The 21,716-nt window shown below is 43.1% G+C and overlaps 1 protein-coding gene across 1 annotated transcript in view; it reads left to right on the top strand.

Moving 5' to 3' along the window:
• Window positions 1-21,716, top strand: part of TRHDE (thyrotropin releasing hormone degrading enzyme) — a 423,265-nt gene that overhangs the window by 281,711 nt on the left and 119,838 nt on the right. Inside the window, exon 7 of the mRNA XM_039344457.1 lies at window positions 343-408. Within this exon, the coding sequence (XP_039200391.1) occupies window positions 343-408 (66 nt within the window). The remainder of the gene's footprint in view (window positions 1-342; window positions 409-21,716) is intronic.

Below are 21,716 nucleotides of genomic sequence, written 5' to 3'. Positions count from 1 at the left end.
AACAATCAATAGTAGGGAAGAGAAATATTGTGCTTTTATAACATACTGTTTCATGTTGTTGCACTCAAATCAGTAAGGTATAGGTTTAGTAGCTCTGTTTGAAAATAACTCCATTTTCTGTATGTTCATAACTTCATTTTTGTTTCTGTTTTTCCCCCAACAAAGCTTATAATGAAGCATATAGCTTCTAAAATGTTTAAGTCAAATACTTTTGAGGGATAATTCTAAATGTAATTAATAATAAATTATTCTGAAATAAATACTGGAATAATTGTACATTTCATATATTACCATGAAACTACTTGGATAACAACTCATTTTTTTTTTAAATTGTGTTTGCAGGGTGCTGCTTTAATTCGAATGCTGGCTAATTTTATGGGTCATTCAGTATTTCAGATGGGCCTACAAGTATGTAGAAACATTTATTTTTCATTCCTTATTTGTTTATCTTTGCATTTATGCCATTGTATTTTTATTGTACAAGTTTCTGTCAATTTTAAAGACTTGATTAATAGGAGAAAAACAAGGCTGTGTTACATTAATATTGCATCATGTAGAAAATGAAGCTTTATGTGTAGTTTTCCAAGAGTCAAATGGGTATGTTTTTTCTACCATTTAAGCACATTTTGTGGCATCTAATTTGTATCAATGTTTAATTTACATGAGCATTTTTACAGTACATCACTTTAAGGCAGGGGTGTCAAACTCAATTTCATTGAGGGCCTCATCAGCATTGCGGTTTCCCTTGGGGTGGGAGGGTGGCCAGGGTGGGTGTGGCCTACTGGGTGGGCATGGATGGAGTGGGTGTGGCCTACTAGGTGGGCGTGGCCAGCTCTACATTGTTCACATCAAGGGTGCCTGTGGGAGCCTGGGCAGGAGTGGGACAGATCTGAGGGTCTCTGGCAGAAGGGGGTGGGACCAGGGCAAGTGCCAAGGCATGGTCCACTAGAGGAGCCTCATTGTTCCTCTCAGGCCATGCCGGGGGGGGCGGGATGGTGGTGCGGGCTGCCCAGAGCCCTGGGCAGCAGAGGTCAAATGCCCAGCCTGGCTCTTGAGCATTCACGGCACCAAATCTTCCCCAAGGGGGTGCCCAGCTGCACTTATCTCCTCCTCAAGGCTGCTGCTGCTGTGCTTGCTCTCCTTAGCCAGGTTGCTCATGAGGGGTATGAGGGCATAGTTAGAGGGAGGCCCATTCCCTCTCCATGGGAGAAGACCCGGCTTTGTATCCAAAGTTTTTTTAGGCCAGGATAGGCCAGGAGGAGGGGGCAAGGGGATGGTGAAAGGACAGCAGGGCAGGACTAAGGCAGGACTTCCCTCAGACCCTCCCTCTCCTTCTTTCCTTCTTTCCTTCTTTCCATCTTTCCATCTTTCCTTCTTTCTTTCCTTCCTAAGTACAGATTGGTGGGAAAATATTTGAGATGAGGGAGGGAGAAAAATAGGCAAGAAACGCAGCTGGGGAGGTGTCACCCTTTGTGAGGAATGAAGAAATGCACCATCACCTGGAAGTGGCCAGCACATGGCCCTCACCTACTTCACATATCTGGCTTGGTGGGCTCTGGGGGAGGGGATGCCATGAGCAGCATGAGAGTCAATGTTACTTGCACAATGCCGCCCAACCCCCTGCTTGCCCAGTTTCAGCAGGCAGTGCGGCCCTCTCCTCACAGCGCTGAGAGGTTGAGCCAGGCAGTGCGAAGCTTGCCAGCTTTGCACCTTGCTGCCTGCTGAAACTGGGCAGGCTGGGGGCTAGGCAGCATTGCACTTCTCATCAGAGTCACGCCACCTGGCTCAGTTCTTGGCGCTGTGAGGAGAGCGTCCCGTTGCCTGCCAAAACCCTTCCCCCAGAGCCCATCAAGCCGGATATGTGAAGTAGACAAGGGCAATTTGCTGGCCACTTCCAGGTGATGGTGCATTTCTTCATTCCTCACAAAGGGTAACACCTCCCCAGCATGCACCCAGGGGGCGGGGCAGACATGGTAGGGGCTGGTTCCTCGCTGTTTCCAGATGGCCTTGTGGAGCTAAGACTGAATGCGTTTCAGCATAGATGGCCACCACAAAATTGTACATGGGCTAGGGTCAAGGCAGCGGGGGCCGTTCCCTCACTGTTTCCAGGATGGCTTTGTGGACCACATGAAACCACTTCACGGGCCGTATCTGGCCTGCGGGCCTTGTGTTTGACATGTCTGCTTTAAGGGAATGGATAAACATAAAGGTTTGTTCAGTGGCATTTCTATCTTAATAGAAGAATATATATAAAAATGCAGAATTCCCTATTAATAATAGCAATCTCACATAAAATTATTAAGCAAAAATTAACTATATGGTTTTAGGCATAACTGAAGAGATTCCAAAAATTTGTTTACCATTAAAAAGAAATTATTATTGAACTTATATGGTTTAATGCAGAGTATTATTACAAGAGTAGGAAGAAAAAACATAAGCACAAAACAAAATAAATAAATAAATAAGACATTAGAGAAGGCCTATGGAATCTTCTGTCCTTTAAAACATTCTGTGTTCTGTAGCCATTAATGTTAAGAAAATTGTTTTAAAATGGCAATACACTGGCTCATTACTGTTTGGAAAATAAAGTAGAATAAAATAAAGATAAATATAGGGAGATAAGTTGTTGTATAGACCTATATATTACTGGACATGATGTGATAAGAAACTGTAGATGATATGTAGATAATTACAATTTTGTTTCACATTGCACAGTAATGGATTACAGGTAGTCCTTGAGTTACGAATGGAATGGAGCCTGCCCATTCCATTCATACCTCAAGGATTCGTAGGAATGAATCTCATACTTTGAATGTGATCACTCCCTACTATCGCCCACACATTTTCTAATTTGCACAGTTTGTTAAGTGAACATGAGGTATCTCAGGGTGGGGAAGACCATGGAGGAGCTAGTGATGGAATTGGCCACCTGCTTCAGACCACCAAGGCCTCCCCTGACCCACTAAAATACCTCATTCTCCCTTAGCTGGGGTCCCCACAATTGCTCTCCCCATCATCCTGCCATGCCGGGTCACTTGCATTATGAAGACCTGTCTCCTCTCCAGCCTGTTTCTTTGTCTGCTCCCCATGAGAGCACAGGGAGAGTAGGACGAGCATGCCCTGCATGGATTCTCTGACTCACTGGGCTGCTGGCCACTTCTGAATCTCTTCCAAGGCTCCCAGGCTCGGTGTGGGAAAGTGTTTGCCATAGGTATATACTATAGGCCACCCAACCAAACACAGGAAATAGATGAGCTTTTTGCTAGTCAGCTAACTAAGATATGTAGGAAGCACATCACAATAGTAATGGGGGACTTTAACTACCCTGACATCAACTGGGAGACAAACTCTGCACTAACTGGAAGATCAAACAGATTCCTGACAAACCTAGCAGACAACTTTGTCTCCCAAAAAGTAGAGAAGGGAACTAGGGGATTAGCCATTTTGGACTTAATTCTCACTAACAGAGATGAAATGATAGAAATGTTGAAGCCATAGGAACCTTGGGAGGAAGTGATCATGCAATATTGGAATTCAACATTATGGAAGCACAAGTAATAGAACACAATCAAACTAGAGTTTTGGACTTCAAGAGAGCTAATTTCAATAAACTTAGAGAGGGTTTGGGAAGGATTCCATGGATGAGAATCCTCCAGGGGAAAACAACTAAAGACACTTGGGAAATTTTGAAAAGTGAGATAATAAAGGCCCAGTCTAGCACAATACCAACAAAGAGGAAAAACAACAGCTCTCAACAGAAACCAGCATGGCTGCATAAAGAACTCTCTGATCAATTGAAAGATAAAAAGGACAAGTATAGAAAGTGGAAAGAGGGACACATAACTTAAGGCAGAATATCAGCAAATATCCCGAGCCTGCAAAGATGAAGTGAGGAAACCTAAGGCTCAAAAAGAACTAAGGCTTGCAACCAAAGTCAAAAATAAGAAAAAAAGCTTCTTTCAACATGTAAAAAACAAGAAAAAAGTGAAGGAAACGATTGGTCCATTAGTGGGTGAAAGTGGTAAGAAGGTGACAACTAACAGGGAGAAAGCAGAACTATTTAACTCGTTTTTCGCATCTGTCTTTACACAAAGGGAAAAAACAGACCAACCTATCAAAAATAGTGCCATAAAAAACAAAATAGAAATACAAGTTAAGATAGGCAAGAAAATGGTAAGTGAACACCTGTCCAGCCTAGATGAGTTCAAATCACCAGGACCAGATGGTTTACACCCCAAGGTTCTTAAGGAACTGGCAGATGTAATTTCAGAACCATTGAACTATATTTTTCAAAGATTCTGGAGCACTGGGGAACTACCAGAGGACTGGAAAAGAGCTGATGTCGTTCCCATCTTCAAAAAAGGAAAAAAAAAAGGACCCAGGAAATTACAGACCTATCAGCCTGACCTCAATACCTGGGAAGATCCTGGAAAAGATAATCAAACAACGAATCAGCGAACACCTACAGGCAAACAAAGTCATTACTAAAAGCCAACACAGGTTTGTCAAAAACAGATCATGCCAGACAAATCTTATTGCATTCTTTGACCAAGTGACAAAATTAGTGGACCAGAGGAATGTTGTAGATATAATTTACTTGGACTTCAGTAAGGCATTTGACAAAGTAGACCACAACCTACTACTTGAGAAGATAGAAAAATGCGGGTTAGACAGTATCACCAGATGGATCCATAGCTGGCTGACCGGCCGTACTCAGTGTGTGGTCCTCAATGGAACCGCATCTACATGGAGGGAAGTGTGTAGCGGGGTGCCCCAGGGCTCTGTTCTGGGCCCAGTGCTCTTCAACATCTTCATCAATGATCTGGACGAGGGGATAGATGGGGAACATATCACATTTGCAGACGACAACAAGCTGGCAGGAATAGCCAGCACTCCAGAAGACAGGCTTAGGATACAGGAGGATCTGGACAGACTTGAACACTGGGTGCTATCTAACAAAATGAAATTCAATGGTGAAAAAAGTAAGGTTCTACATTTAGGCAAGAAAAACCAAATGTGCAGGTATAGTATAGGGGGTACCTTGCTCAATAGTAGTAACTGTGAGAGGGATCTCAGAGTCCTAGTGGACAACCACCTAAATATGAGCCAGCAGTGTGATGCAGCTGCCAAAAAAGCCAACACTGTGCTAGGCTGTATTAACAGAGGGATAGAATCAACATCACGTGATGTATTAATACCACTTTACAATGCTTTGGTAAGGCCACACTTGGAATACTGCATCCTGTTTTGGTCACCACGATGCAAAAAGGATGTTGAGACTCTAGAAAGAGTACAGAGAAGAGCAACAAAGATGATTAGGGGACTGGAGGCTAAAACATATAAGGAACAGTTGCTGGAATTGGGTATGTCTAGTTTAACAAAGAGAAGGACGAGGGGGGACATGATAGCAGTGTTCCAATATCTCAGGGGCTGCCACAAAGAAGCGGGAGTCAAGCTATTTTCCAAAGCGTCTGAAGGCAGGATAAGGAGCAATGGGTGAAAACTAACCAAAGAGAGAAGCAACCTAGAACTAAGGAGAAACTTCCTGACAGTTAGAACAATTAACCAGTGGAACAACCTGCCTCCAGAAGTGGTGAATGCTCCAACACTGCAAGTTTTTAAGAAGAAACTGGACAACCATTTGTCCGAAATGGTATAGGGTTTCCTGCCTGAGCAGGGGGTTGGACTAGATGACCTCCTAGGTCCCTTCCAACATTATTATTATTATTATTATTATTATTATTATTATTATTATTATTATTATTATTATTATTATTATTATTATTATTATGGATCATCGCACAGGCAGCCAGATGTTCATTCTGGATTTGGCATTTTGTCTACCCATCGGGTCCTTACCCAGGACCTGGGATAGGCAGATGTTGATGTTTGATGTTATTACAGATATCGTCACAGGATGGAAGCAGTTCCTAGTAAGGCCGCCTTTTGCAATTGACTAATAGCGAATTTGTCAATGCCAATGGTGTTCAAGTGGTGCTCCAGTTGTTTTGGGATTGCGCCCAAGGAGCCTATTACTATTGGTACTACCGTTGTTTGCTTTTGCCACAGTCTTTCTATTTCTATTTGTAGGTCTTTGTATTTTGTTATCTTCTCCAGTTCTTTCTCGTCTATTCTGCTGTCTCCAGGCACTGCCACGTCCACTATCCAGACTTTTTTGTCTTTCTTATCGACACTTGTTAAGTCTGGGGGGTTATGTTGCAGGTGCTTGTCTGTTTGAATTCTGAAGTCCCAGAGCAGTTTAATTTTATCATTTTCTATGACTTTCTCTATTTTATGATCCCACCAGTTTTTGCTTACAGGCAAATAATAATAATAATAATAATAGTAATTATTATTATTATTATTATTATTATTATTATTATTATTATTATTATTACCACCAATGGGAGGTTTGGAACAATGAAATCGTGTTTCACGTAGAGCCTGGAAGCTTCTGGATGCCTTGATCTCATGGGAAGTCAAACACTCATTTTCTGGAAAAGTGGATGGGTGCCTGAGCAAGAAATCATGGCCCCCAATACCTTTCAGCCTATGGCCAAAAATTATTTATACTAAAGGAGGCCCCTGCCACCCAGAATGGACCTCTGGAGCCACATGGCTGCTGCCCCCGACCTTCATTCTGGGTGGCAGAGGCTTGGAAGAGGCCTCCAACACCCAAAACGGACCTCTGGAGCCATGCAGCTACTGCCCCCAACCTCCGTTCTGGGTGGCAGAGACTCCAACATCCAGAATGGAGGTTAGAGGCAGTGGCCATGTGGCTCTGGAGATCCGTTCTGGGCATCGGAGGCCTCCAGGCCTCTGCTGTCTAGAATTGAGGTCAGGGTGATGGCCACGTGGCTCCTGAGCTCTGTTCTGGGTAGCAAAGGCCTTTCCTAAAGGACTCTGCTAGTGGAACTTGGGACTTGGGACTCTTTTCTCGACGGCAGAGGCAAAGGCAAAGGCAAAGATGGCAAAAAAGGCTTTGCAAACTAACTGAAGGCTTCAATGTTTCAGCCATTTGCAAAGCCTTTTGCCACAGATCTCGTCCAGGCCTCCATTTGCAGAGAACAGAGGCCAGAATACTGTGAGATCACATGAGATCAGTAGCATGAGATCTCGCACCACTGACCTCTTGTGATCTTGCAGTACTTTAGGCCTCCATTTTCTGCAAATGCACCAAGGCCTGAAGCAGTGAAACAACCAAGAAAGCGAAGACTCTCTAGATCTTCACAATATGAGTATCCACAGGCCTAGTGCCCAGGGAGACCCGGGGCAGAAATGGGGTGGTGGTGAATAGATAGAATTAATTTTGCAGTGCCTCTGAGGTTGTTCAAAAGGATAAATGACTGCCATGGTGTGGCAACATTCATGATTTCAGCATTTTTTGGTAAACACTAGGGGGTGCTTATCGCGTAACTTCAAATATTCGCTAAGGGAATGTTCGTAACTTGGGGATTACCTGTATTTTGTATTTTTATATTTATTTAAGGCTGGTACCTGTAAATAAGCATAGTATAGATTGGTATATTCTTAACCCAAATGTTAGAACTACTCAAATTTGACAATGATACCTGCTTATCCATTAAGTGGATATTTTGATATGTATTGATTTTCTGCTGGACAGCTATTACATCCAAAGTTTTTCCAGTACTCTATGGCTAGGAGAGCTTTGGTGGGGGTGGGGTGGGGGTGTTATTATATTTATCCCATTTTGGATTTTATGGTTATTATATTGTCTATAGTGAGAAAATTAATTATATGTCATGGGTTTAATATAGTTAGGATCTGACTTAAACTATCCCATTACACTTGGATTTTTTTCCAAAACCATCATTAGAAGGTACTTCTTTTGAAAGTAGTGCAGACATAATCTTATTAGGAAAGTGGGTATCTCCAGTTCAAATCTTCCTGATAGGGAAAGTAAAACACTAAGATTAGAAATCATAATATACCTCATTTAAATGTTTTTTAAATAAAAAATTAGTAAGCATTTGTACAGCAAAATGCAGAATTTTGCATAGCATGGCAAAAGTAAATAAGAATACATTGTGCATCCCTAGAACATTTACTGTAGGTCCACAAGTATTTTAAAGTACAACTGGTTAAATAATAATAGATTTTAAACTAACTTACTCATCTGAAATGATTCCTATTGGGTCACGGAAGACATTCAGGTTGGTGAATTTCAGACTCTGAAGTCTGCATATAGGTATATATTTGTAAAATAATGTAAAGCAAAAAATAATAACAACTCTTTTATTCCTAGATACTACCTTAATAATTCTTAGGTCCTTGTTAGGTCTTGAATTATTAAGTTTCCATCAGTCTTAGACTATGAATCTAACTGCAGATTACTAACTCGTCTAATAGTAAAAATGTTTTTTTTTTTAATTGTGGGAGCAGAGTTTGAATGTGGATTTTTATTTTCCAAACTAAAACAAAAATGGAATACACTACTGCAAAAAATCAAAACCAAAACTTAACCTTCTAAAAAAAAAATCAATACTGAACTTACACTTTGGAAAGTATCATAAAATTGATACAATAGTACTTAATGCCTTATTTATACTTTTATTAACATGATTCATTTGTATTAATTATGTTTGAAAAATTAATAACCAGCATATCTGACACACCTGATGAAAAGTAAGAAATTGTGAATGGAGAATATTTATTTTTTCCTCTGTCAAGATAAAGACTTCAATAATTCCAAATAAATTAATGTTTTAAAAACAATTTAAAAGCAAACAAGCCAAGCAAAACCAAAAAAGAAAAAACAATGCAACTCTATTCCTTTAAAATCTGTTTTAAGTAAATCATATAACAGACAGCTGTGATTTATGAATTATGTATGATGCACTCTGTTACTTAGAAGTGTCCTTTAAAGTAAATTGATGTTCACCTGAAATACAATTATGGTTAGATGGAAAGGGCAATCAATCTTATCTGTTTTAGTAAGCTTTCAATCTGAAATTTAAATAAACTCCGTCTGGGATCAGGGCATATATTAACATGGTTAGTCTATTTTCACCCAGTAAACTGAGAGTTAAAACATAAAGCAAAACTTAAGCATAGTAAGTGTATTATAAAAAAGATGCATTTAGTGTAGCAATGACAGACATCCTCTCCAGGAAGTATATTCCACCCAGATATTTAGAAATGGTTGATAGATTCATTTTTGAAATAAAGTTGAATCTGAAATAATTAAAAATACTATTTCTTTAACTTTCTTCAATATGTCTCTGTCTTGACATGGTTTCTAGGGAGGTTAATGTAGAAACCTCTATCGTTGGACATTTGTAGCTAAGTGCAGGTTTCAGTTTCTGCCTTATATTTGTCTATAATCATTTCTTTGAAATACAATCAGGTAATCATTAGTCTTCTATAACCTTTAGTAATTTTTAATTACAGATATACTTTACTATCTTAAACTGGGTACTGGGTTAAATCAGATATGTACACTTATGAATAGCCTATCTAATGACTCTTTTATATTCTACATTAACCTCCCTAGAAACCATGTCAAGACAGAGACATATTGAAGAAAGTTAAAGAAATAGTATTTTTAATTATTTCAGATTCAACTTTATTTCAAAAATGAATCTATCAACCATTTCTAAATATCTGGGTGGAATATACTTCCTGGAGAGGATGTCTGTCATTGCTATACTAAATGCATCTTTTTTATAATACACTTACTATGCTTAAGTTTTGCTTTATGTTTTAACTCTCAGTTTACTGGGTGAAAATAGACTAAGCATATTTAGACTAACCATTATTAATATATGCCCTGATCCCAGATGGAGTTTATTTAAATTTCAGATTGAAAGCTTACTAAAACAGATAAGATTGATTGCCCTTTCCATCTAACCATAGAGCATTCAATTATATTAGTTAATATAGACAAATAGAGGCTAAAAACAGTTTTTATAGTATCACTAAATAATGACATTTTGAAGTATTTAAGATAAAGTAAGATGCAATTATGAATAATAAATGTTCACATGCCTTACGACATGCTCAAAGAAAATATAACATTATGTTGGAAGATCTGCTTTTCTATATTTTGTCTCACTGAACTTTTTCAACCACTGGTCTCTACAGACAATGGAAATATAGATTAATGTAGATTCTCTTTTTTGACTTCTTTATATTTCCTGTTTAACATGAGCTACTTGCCTCAAATTCCTTTTAGTGCTATTCAGAGGTTTATTTAATCACCTAGGTCTCATGTTTTTTGTTCCAACAATCCCTTTCTTTCTGTCTACTAATAAGAGTGCAGATATCATTCAAGTTCCATGTATCCTACCACATTGTATGGTCTTTCATTTTTTTAAAATATATAGGCTATAGCTTGATAGGTGTATAGGCTTTCTGTCAAAATGTAATTATCATATTAAAGTTTTCTTAGTTTTGCAAAATAATAGCCAGCCTTATAAATTTAACTAATGGGTGGGTAAATAGATAGATAGATAGATAGATAAATAGATAGATAGATAGATAGATAGATAGATAGATAGATAGATAGATAGATAGATAGAGCGAGCGAGCCAGTTTGGTCTAGTGGTTAGTAATAGTAATAGTAGTAAAGTTGGAAGGGACCTGCTCCAACACTGGAAGTTTTTAAGAAGAGACTGGACAGCCATTTGTCCGAAATGGTGTAGGGTTTCCTGCCTGAGCAGGGGGTTGGATTAGATGACCTCCAAGGTCCCTTCCAACTTTACTACTATTACTATTACTAATTATAGAAAGATTTTTGATTGTGTTGATCATGTCAAGCTGGAAAGTGCCCAGGTTAATAGGAATGCCAAAATATCTCATGATCATCATGAGAAACGTATATAATGGTCAGGAAACTATAGTATAGTGAAACAGACTGGTTCTAGGTTAGTAACACAGTGAAACAAGGCTCTATATTCTCCCTTTATTTATTCAACCTACAAGCTAAATATATATTAAGGAAAGCTGGATTAGAAAAAAACTTTTAAAACTGGAAGAAGAAACATCTATTATCTGCACTATGCTGATGACACTATCCTGATGCAAAGGATCTGCAAGCCTTAATATTTAAAGTCAAGTTCTGTGAAAAAATAGTAAAATTAAATATATAGAAGACCAAATTAATGATAATAGGTAGAACAGGCAGTCTTAGAAATGGAAGTGAATATAGCATAGTTCTGCCTTTTAAGCTCAAGCATCAACAATAAAGGAACAAGCAGTCAAGAAATGTGCTGAAGACAAGCACTGTGTAGGGCAGCCATGGAAAAGATATTTAAATATCATGATGTGTCTATACTTACAGAGATCAGAACCATGCAAGCCATAGTATTTCCTCTAATACTCTATGGAAACAAGAGATAGACTTTGAACGAGCAGGACAGTACTGAGGCTTTTGAACCTTGGGGTTAGAGAAGACTCCCAGAATACCATGGACAGCCAAGAAAACAAAACTTGAAAGAGCAGATTGGGGACACATCATCATGGAGAAAAATATATGTGTGATCACTGCAAGTCAACAACAACTTGATGGAACATAATCAGTCAATCAATTACTTAATATGTTTCCTTGAAAGCACTCATATGTTATTATCAAAGAAAATAGGAAACAAAAGAAATCATTAGGAATTCTTTGCAATTCTTCTCTCTATACTTATATTCACAAATGTAAACATTTATTACACTTTTTAAAAAAAAAGTACTCATGTCCCACTTGAAATGAAATATTTTAATACAAATATCTCATGTAGACTATCTTTTGTGATGTTCTTTACATCTGTTTGCTTTTAACTTTTATATGGTTTGATAATTTTTAAGTCAATGTATATTTCTGTGAGCTTCTCAGTATTATATTTCATTTGCCATTTAGCAGCTCATTGATCATATATATGTGTATCATTTTGAATTGCAATTGCTGCTATATTTGTATTCATCACTCATTTTGATTTAGTGCATCATCAGCAGTTTACATTCGTTTACTATGGGACCTCCTGTCTCTTTGATAAATTTACAACTTTTAGGTTGCACTGTGTATATTATCCCAAGCACTTTTTATCTCTGGTATTACTCAGACATTTAAAGTGATGGCAATAAAATAACCCAACAAAATATTCTCTGTTAATATAGCTGTTTGAGATTTGTTTTTCAGTTTCAGTTTTTTAGTTATCCTAGTAGCTGGGGAAATATTTAATTGACGCAAACTAATGAACAGAAGCCTTTCAGATGGATTTTCCCCTGCAAGAAGTGTCTGGAATCCATAAGATACTTTTTCTTCTACAGTTGGATCAGTTTAGGTTCTTATTTATTTGGAGTTTTACTCTGCATAGCCTCAAATTAAACTAAAACACAATAACCAATAGTAAAAAATAAAATAAAATGATAAAAGCAGCAGAAAAACACCTAATACACCTATGCACATATTTAAAAAAAAAGAAAAAAGAAACTGTCAATAAATCCAGAAAAAAATATAAGCATCTAAAGCCATTCAGAGCAAGGTGCTTGGAAGCATTTTAAATAAAGTGATCCATAAAAGGTATTTTAGGATGTCTGTGACTGTATCTTGATGGTGACAGGTACACATCTGCCCCCTTTGGACTGGAAAAAGCACAAAATTGCCTTTACACTATTGTTGACTTTGGCAGAAATAGCTTTATTTCTTCCCGCCAAGCTTGGAGTCTTGAAAAATTATGCCAAAGCTGACACTTATTCAAGATCGTTATTATCAATTTTCCATTGATGTTTGGTGTCCAGGTCTTCCCAGCCAGCAGTGTTCTGTAGCCACCAAAAATGGTAACAGAGTTCTAGGCTGCATTAGCAGAGGGATAGAATCAAGATCACATGAAATGTTAGTACCATGTTATAATGCCTTGGTAAGACCACACTTGGAATACTGCAGCCAGTTTTGTTTGTAATACAAAAAGGATGTTGAGACTTTAGAGTGCAAGAAGAGCAACAAAAATGATTAGGGGACTGGAGGCTAAAATATATGAAAAATGGTTGCAAGAATAGTGTCAGACCCAGCGTGAGACCTACCTGCGTGTGGAAGATGCACGGTACCCGAATCTCCGTACAGCGCTCTAAGCAGCCCTGTGGGAGCCGAGCACCGGCGACGTGAATGAACTGCTGCCGGCGCTTACACAGTGACGAACGGCCCATATGACTAATTACCATGCCGACGGAGAGGACGGGATAGACCGGCATTATGCAAGATGGACATATAAATATAGGACGCTGGGTCTGACAAGTGGTGGTTGCTGGGAAGGGGGCGGGGTGGAGACGCGGTACAGGTGGGGGCTGTAATCTACGGGGATAATCAGGGTGATTGGGGCGTACACAGTGGGTGTGGTGATCGGGTTATTTAGGACGCAGGGCAGGGGTGTGTCCCAGAGCTGGTTTTGTTTTCAACGGAGAAATAAACCTTTGTTGACTACCGCAACGTACCTGGTGGATCGTTTGTTTCGCGCGCCGGCAGGACGTTCTTATAGTAAACCAGCTCTCACACTTCTCGCCCTTCGCGCGGACGGCTGGTGCTGCGGAGCTATGGCCGAGGGTACACAGGAGGTGGACCCGATTATTGGCGAGGAGCCTACAGAGGCCGACGAGCAGTTGGAGAGCCCGGACGCTGGAGTTGAGGGGGAGGAGCAGCCGGCGGTGCGCCCGAAAGAGAGGGGACGTGGCCCTGCGGCTGTGGATCCAGGAACCAGACGGCGCAAGCCTACGCTAGCAGAAGGCGAATGGTGGCTTGGTTCAGCCGCAGGTCTCCCAGAGGATGGTAGGGGGCGGCGGCTGGCACCCAGTTTCGCCGGCTGGAGGGAACGCCGAATGACCGGGGATGACGAAGAGGACTGGAGCTGCTCCACAGCTCCAGGGCAATATACGTTAGAGGTCCTTAGGGAACAGTTCGGGGAGCGTATCTACCCAACTACCATACGCAGCCCTGTTAAGGATAGCACCCCGTATGTGCCCCGCTTTCAAATGGCAAGCCCGGAGTTTAAATTACCGCCAGGGGGTCGTTTCACACTACGGGACCCGATGGCAAGGCAAACCGGAACCGAGCGGCCACGGTATGGACTGGACATACGGGGGGTGCGGCCTTCACCAGAGGGTCCAGACGGGGATGGGGCGGACTCCCTGGGAGCGGGATCCCGTCCTATGGCGCATCCAGGGATGGGCCCATATGGCGGTCAGGTGCCGGTTCCATGGCCTCAGCAGGTGATGTGGAATCCTCCACCCATTTCCCTCACGTTCGATGGGGATCCGGACCGTCTGGCGGTATTCCTTAGCCATGTACTGAACCATCTGGACCGTTATACAACCCTGTATTCGTCCAACTGGGCAATGGTGGTAGCTGTCACGGTGAGTTTGCAAGGAGAGGCCGCTGCTTGGGCCGCAGACCTATATAGCGACCAAGCCAGGGAGCTGGCCGATGTAGGCCTTTTCCTCGATGCACTGAAAATGAGGTTTGAGGACCCAACACGCCAACTACGGGCTGAGGCCCAGTTAGTGGGATTGCAGCAAAAGGGTAGACCAGTACAGGAATACATTCGCGAGTTCCAAAAGGTGGCAGGGAAACTCAGGTCATGGCCAGACAGCTTGCTAATCCACCACTTCCGCACTGGCCTGGATACCACCATCCGTCAAGCATGTATAGTCAGGGGGGTGGTGGGGCGTCTAGCCGACTGGTATAGGGCAGCGGTAGAGTTGGATGTCGGGTTGAGGGATCATCCCGGAAGGCGGGAGGATAGGCCCCGCCGAAGTCAGGATCAGCCCGTGAGTGGTACCACGCAGACCCTACCGGGAACGGTACGTTCGAGGCCTACCTTCAGATGCTTCCGCTGTAATCGGCCAGGTCATCGAGCCGCGGAGTGTGGAATACCCAAGCTAACAGGTACACCTACGGCGATTGGGACACCGGGGATCACGCCGAAGAGACCAGCAGAGAAATCACGGGTTGCCTACCAACTGGGACAGTCGCAGGTCCAGCAGAAACCCGATGAGGCGTCCCCTATATTGCAGGAGTACGAGGAGGAAGAGCCGGTGGAGGATCCAATGGTGAGTGAACCCATCGTCCCCTTCACCATCCCGATTACATTAACAAGCCCGGTTACGGGTGAGTCGATGCCCCTTTCGGCATTACTGGACACAGGGTGCACAAGGTGCCTAATCAGTAAGGGAGTGGTGCAACAGATGCGGATCAGAGTGGCCCGGCTAAAATCCCCGATTCGTTTTGAACAAGTGGATGGCTCTCTGTTGGGGGGGGTTCCGACTACATTGGTGACGGAACCTGTTAGAATGGATATAGGGGGTCATTGGGAACTTATACGCTTCATAGTTGTTCCCACTATGTCCGAGTCTGTCATTCTGGGGTTAGCGTGGATGGATAAGTGGACACCAACGATCTGGTGGGCGGAGGGATCCAGACACCTAAGGCTAGCAGTGGGTCCTCAACCACGGCCGCCGGATGACCAGACTAGGGGTAAGGAGTTAAACTCCTCAAAACCGGTACAGGAGAAGGGCGAGGTTCGATATCCACGGGTATATGAAGACCTCGCGGCTGTGTTCAGCGAACGAGAGTGTGACTGTTTGCCGCCTCACCGACGGACAGATTGTGCAATCGAACTCGCTCCTGGGGCCAAGCTGCCTAAACCCAGAATGTACCCTATGACGTTTGCAGAATTGCAAGAATTGAGAAAGTACATTGATAAGAACTTGGCTAGGGGCTTTATAGAGCCAGCACGTTCGAGGATAGCAGCCCCAGTCATATTCCAGGGGAAAAAGGACGGGGGATTGCGATTGTGTGTAGACTTCCGAGGCCTGAACGCTGTGTGCATAGACCAGGTTTATCCCCTGCCACTTATGAAAGACCTACTTACCCATTTGGCAGCTGGGAAAATCTTTACAAAACTAGACCTCCGTGAGGCATACTATAGGGTACGCATCAAGGAAGGGGATGAGTGGAAAACAGCGTTCAACTGTCCCCTGGGTAGCTACCAATTCAAGGTGATGCCTTTCGGATTACAAGGAGCGCCGGCTGTATTTATGCAACTGATCAACGAAGTGTTGCATGACCATCTATATAGAGGTGTCCTTGTATATCTGGATGACATACTGATCTACTCACAGACGTTGGAAGAGCATGTGCAATTAGTACGGACAGTACTGCGAAAATTACTGGATGCCAATTTATACTGTAAATTGTCGAAGTGCGAGTTTCACAAGACTCGGATTGATTATTTAGGGTTCAGAGTCTCCGCTACAGGGATAGAAATGGATCCTAGTAAAGTTCGCAGTGTTTTAGAATGGCAGGCCCCAAGGACCCGGCGTCAACTGCAGAGATTCTTGGGGTTTGCCAATTTCTACCGACAGTTCATCCCCTCGTTCGCCGACGTGGCCCTACCATTAACCCAACTGTTACGCACCAAACCCACGACTGGCAAACCTCACCCTAAACAAGCATTAGATTGGACTGTGGACTGTCAACAGGCCTTTGAGTCGCTAAAACGACTATTTGCAAAGGAACCAGTGTTATTACACCCCGACCCGAGTAAACCATATGTGGTGCAAGCCGACGCCAGTGATGTGGCCGTCGGAGCGCTTTTGATGCAACGTAACGGACAGGGCGACTTGCAACCGTGCGCATACACCTCCAAAAAGTTTACCGACCCAGAGCGACGGTGGGCGGTGTGGGAGAAGGAGGCATTTGCAATAAAATGGGCATTATCCACCTGGCGCCACTTATTGGAAGGTGCACAGCACCCCTTCGAGGTGTGGACGGACCACCGGAACCTAATGGTCCTCCAGACACCGAGGAAATTGGCGCCAAAACACGTTCGATGGGCACAGTATTTTCAGCGTTTCAGATTTAGCCTGAAGGTAGTACCCGGAGGGAAGAACTTCTTAGCAGATGCGCTCTCACGACTACCACAATATGATAGTAAAAAGGAACAGGTGATTCAAACTATTATGCCAATATGTAGTATGGTTCCCGCGCAGACGGAGGGATGTGCAAAAGTGGTAACGTTAGAGGAGGAATTGCAGTCAGTATTGTTCACCGATCCCTGGTTGCAGGCGAATCCCGGATTGTTAACCCATCGTGATGGATTGGCCTGGTATCGGAATAGGTTATACATCCCCTCGGAATTGCGTCATCGGGTATTTCACCAATGTCACGACTCCAAGGTGGCAGGTCATTTTGGATTTGTAAAGACGCTCCACCTGGCGAGACGCCGGTTCTGGTGGCCTAGCCTACGGAAGGATATTGAGCGGTATGTCAAGGAATGCCATATTTGCGCACAAGCTAAAGTGGTACCGAAGAGACCGATGGGACTGTTACAATCGGTGTCTAACCCAGTTCGGCCCTGGCAGGACATCGGGATGGATTTCCTCGTTGAGTTACCAAACGTCAGGGGTTACACGGTCATATGGACGGTTGTTGATTTGTTTTCGAAACAAGCACACTTTGTCCCCTGCAAGGGGTTGCCGTCTGCGAGGAAGTTAGCAAAACTGTTCGTGCAACATATTTATCGATTGCATGGGGCGCCCCGTCGAATTATTTCCGACCGGGGCGTCCAGTTCACAGCCCAGTTCTGGCGTCAATTCCTTGCGAGCATCGGAACCACACAAGGACTGAGTTCCGCATACCATCCTTGTACCAATGGGGCGGCGGAACGGGCTAACGCAGCGATTTCACGATATCTGCGATCGTATGTATCTTACCAGCAGTCGGATTGGATAGATTTCGTGCCGTTCGCAGAGTTAGCGTATAACAACGCAGTACATAAAAGCACCGGGTTGACCCCATTTCAAGTAGTTTACGGCTACGACCCAGTTACGCTGCCTGGGGGCGAGGCGCCGGGAGACGTGAACCTACAGCCTGGAGACTGGATGGCCCGTGCAGGCCAGGTGTGGGGTACAGTAAAAAAGGCCTTACAGCAAGCGGAAAGGATAGCGAAAGAGCAGGCTGACAAGGGTCGTAGACTACCAATGCAACTAAGAGTGGGTGATCGGGTGTACCTATCAACCAAATATATTAAGTTACAGGTACCATGCAAGAAGCTAGCGCCAAAATATATTGGGCCCTTCCGCATAGTACGCATCATCAACCCTGTTACGGTGCAGCTTCAGTTGCCGGAATTGCTTGGTAAGATACACCCAGTGTTCCATGTGAGTTTGTTGAAGCCTGTAGAGGGGGACACCCACAACAAACCTCCCCCAGGACCCATTGCCCCGGGAAGGTATGAGGTACAAGACATACTAGATTCTCGGTGGCGGAGGGGCACCCTGTATTACCTGGTGTTATGGAAGGGATACCCCTTATCTGAGGCATCCTGGGTACGGGAGGAGGATGTTTTCGCCCCTGCCCTCACCCGTCGATATCACAGGATGTGGCCACACAAGCTAAGGGGCTAGGGGATGGGTGATACGCCCACGATGGCTAGATAATGGATGTAATTGTTCATGTTCCATTTCAGGGGGCTCTATGGTAAGGGGGAGCCGAATGTCAGACCCAGCGTGAGACCTACCTGCGTGTGGAAGATGCACGGTACCCGAATCTCCGTACAGCGCTCTAAGCAGCCCTGTGGGAGCCGAGCACCGGCGACGTGAATGAACTGCTGCCGGCGCTTACACAGTGACGAACGGCCCATATGACTAATTACCATGCCGACGGAGAGGACGGGATAGACCGGCATTATGCAAGATGGACATATAAATATAGGACGCTGGGTCTGACAAGTGGTGGTTGCTGGGAAGGGGGCGGGGTGGAGACGCGGTACAGGTGGGGGCTGTAATCTACGGGGATAATCAGGGTGATTGGGGCGTACACAGTGGGTGTGGTGATCGGGTTATTTAGGACGCAGGGCAGGGGTGTGTCCCAGAGCTGGTTTTGTTTTCAACGGAGAAATAAACCTTTGTTGACTACCGCAACGTACCTGGTGGATCGTTTGTTTCGCGCGCCGGCAGGACGTTCTTATAAATAGGATGCATCTAGTGATGAAAAGAAAAACTGGGGTGATACGACAGCAGTGTTGCAATATCTAAGGAGCTGTCACAAAAAAGAGGTGGGCAACCTATTCTCCAAAGCACCTGAAGGCAAAATAAGAAACAATGGATGGAAACTAATCAAGGAGAGGACCAACCTAGAAATAAGAGAAATTTCCTGACAGTTAGAACAATTAATCAGTGGAATGGGTTGCCTTTAGAAGTTGTGGATGCTCCATCACTGGAGGTTTTTAAGAAGAGATTGGATAATCACTTATCTAAAATGGTATGGAGTCTCTTGCTTGAGCTGGGGGTTGGAGTAAAAGACCTTCAAGGTCCCTTCCACCTCTTTATTTTGTTATTCTCAAGAAAACCATAATTTTGGTCTTAGAGTAGTTGATTGTATACTGTTCCTCCTTATAGAATTCCACTAAGGCTCAAAGATTTCTCCCTGTATTAGTGAAATAATTATTGCAACTTCAGCATAAATAGTATTGGCAAATGCTCATCACAGAATTTAAGGATAGAATTCCCTATGATTAAGGCAATAACTACTGAATTCTTATAGAAACTAAATGGCAAAGGAGCTATGACTCAGTTTCACACATTCGGTTGAAATGTCTGCATTAAGGTAGATAATTCTGTCATATGTAACCTGGGTGACTGTACTTGATGCAGCATTGCAGTTAAGAAGAGTAGCTGCCCATCATTATATCTGAGGGACAGCTTTGATCAGAACCTGTCCCTTGTAATAGAATCAGAGGCTGATTTAAAGCCAATAAAGGCAATGTATATGGCATGGCTCTTTGAGCCTTCTCCGGTGGCTCCCAGCCTCCTCTGCCAGTTGCAGAGAGAGAGAGAGAGAGAGAGAGAGAGAGAGAGAGAGAGAGAGAGAGAGAGAGAGAGAGGCACTTGTGCTTCCCTTCCCTCCCTCCCTCCCTCTCTCTCTCTCTCTCTCTCTCTCTCTCTCTCTCAAAAAGAGAGTGGCCTCATGCTGTTCAACGAGCTGACAAGCTCATTGGGTGGGGCTCCTCCTGCATCTCTGCAGGAAGGGCAGGAGAGAGCCAGCCCAATAACAATGTGTGTTAGCTTGTTGGAGAACAGCTTGAAGCTAGCTTACCAGGTGAGCAGAAGATCGGAGAGAGGGAGGGGGGAGAGAGAAAGAGAGAGATAGAGAGAGGAAAGAGAGAGGTAGAGAGGGGAAAGAGAGGGAGGGAGGGAGAGAGAGAGAAAGAGAGAAAGAGAGAGAGACAGGAAAGAGAGGGGGGAGAGAGGGGGAGAGAGAAAGAGGGGGGAGAGAGAGAGAGAGGGAGGGAGAGGAAAGAGAGAGAGAAAGAAAGAGAAAGAGAGAGGAAAGAGAGAGAGAGGGAGAGAAAGAGAAGGAGAGAGGGAGAGAAAGAGAGACAGAGGGAGAGAGGGAGGGAGAGGAAAAAGAGAGAAAGACAGAGGGAGAGAGAAAGAGAGAGAGAAAGATGAAAGAGAGAGAGGGAGAGGAAAGAGAGAGGAAAGAGAAAGAAAGAGAGAGGGGGGAGAGTAAAGAGAAAGAGAGAGGGAGAAGAATGAGAGAGAGAGAGAAAGAGAGAGAACTCTTTTTAATTAAACTCTTCAATCAAGCTCCCCCCCTCTCTGTCTCACATGCACAAGTTTTGCAGCTCCCAGTGTTTTCTTTTCTCTGGGAAACGGATCCAAGTGACTCTGAGTGTTTAAGGTTGCAGACCTCCGGTATATGGGTTGGTGTTGCCTATTTGTAAGATAGCATAATAATCCATTGTAGATCTGCCTTCTACTTCTACTTGTTCATCAGTTACAAGCTGTTGTATATTAGTTTCTCTGTTCCAGTCAACCCAGCAATCTCTCAGTTGGATTACTGCCAAAATAAATTCAGCTGGCAGAATTCAAATGAAGAACCTCTTTTGCTGTGGTCTCTACTCTCTTGAATATACTCACATTGGAGGTGAGATCTGCCCCCACATTCCTTGCCTTTTGAAGAGCCTAAAACTTGACTCTGCCATTTGGACTAGGGCGCCATTGGGGATGACTGATTGAGTAGAGAAGTTTCCCACTCCCAGACTGCCTAATGTCTTGATTTTTACTTTTACTATTTAATTCTTTTAATTTTAATTGTCTTGTGGGACTTTTTTTTTTACTTTTTCCATTGTAAGCCCCTCTGAGTTGCTGTATCAGTGAGATGGGCACAATAAAAAATTAATAAGTAATAAATAAAATTTGTGATGCAAGAAGTTGGCATATTATTTGCTAGGTATCAGGTAAGGAATTTGTGCTATTTCCTATGCTTAGAAATTGGAACAATTGTTTATTGAATCCAGACACCTGAATTTTGAAATTATTGTGAATATGTTTAAAGAAAGAGGTCAAGACAGAAACTCATCAATCAGCCTTTTTCGTTCAGTAACTCTGGTACCATTGGGCACTTTCCCACTTTTCAGTTGGTTAATTAATTGAAAAATCTCTAAGTAGAAGACCTGAATCTAGATAGGAATATTATGAAAAAAGTCTTGTGTGGCAAATAGAAAGGGGAGAGCTAAAAGGTGTGCTATGGAACTGTATGGCAGTTGAAGTTCTAGCTTTCAAGCATTGTTTTCCTTCACAACAAGCAACAATTAGCTTCCAAATAAGGAGGTTGTGTTATCTTTGTTTTATTTGGTCACAATTTCTTGGCTAAAAGCTTTCCCCCTCTTTTTAATACCTACCCTTTCAGATACCCTGATGAAACCAGAGTT

The sequence above is a fragment of the Crotalus tigris genome, unplaced genomic scaffold (genome assembly GCF_016545835.1).
Source record: "Crotalus tigris isolate CLP2741 ecotype Arizona unplaced genomic scaffold, ASM1654583v1 scf7180000017916.3911339, whole genome shotgun sequence".
NCBI lineage: Eukaryota > Metazoa > Chordata > Lepidosauria > Squamata > Viperidae > Crotalus > Crotalus tigris.
Note: the sequence above shows the minus strand (reverse complement) of the source record. Positions and strands in the feature narration are given on the sequence as shown.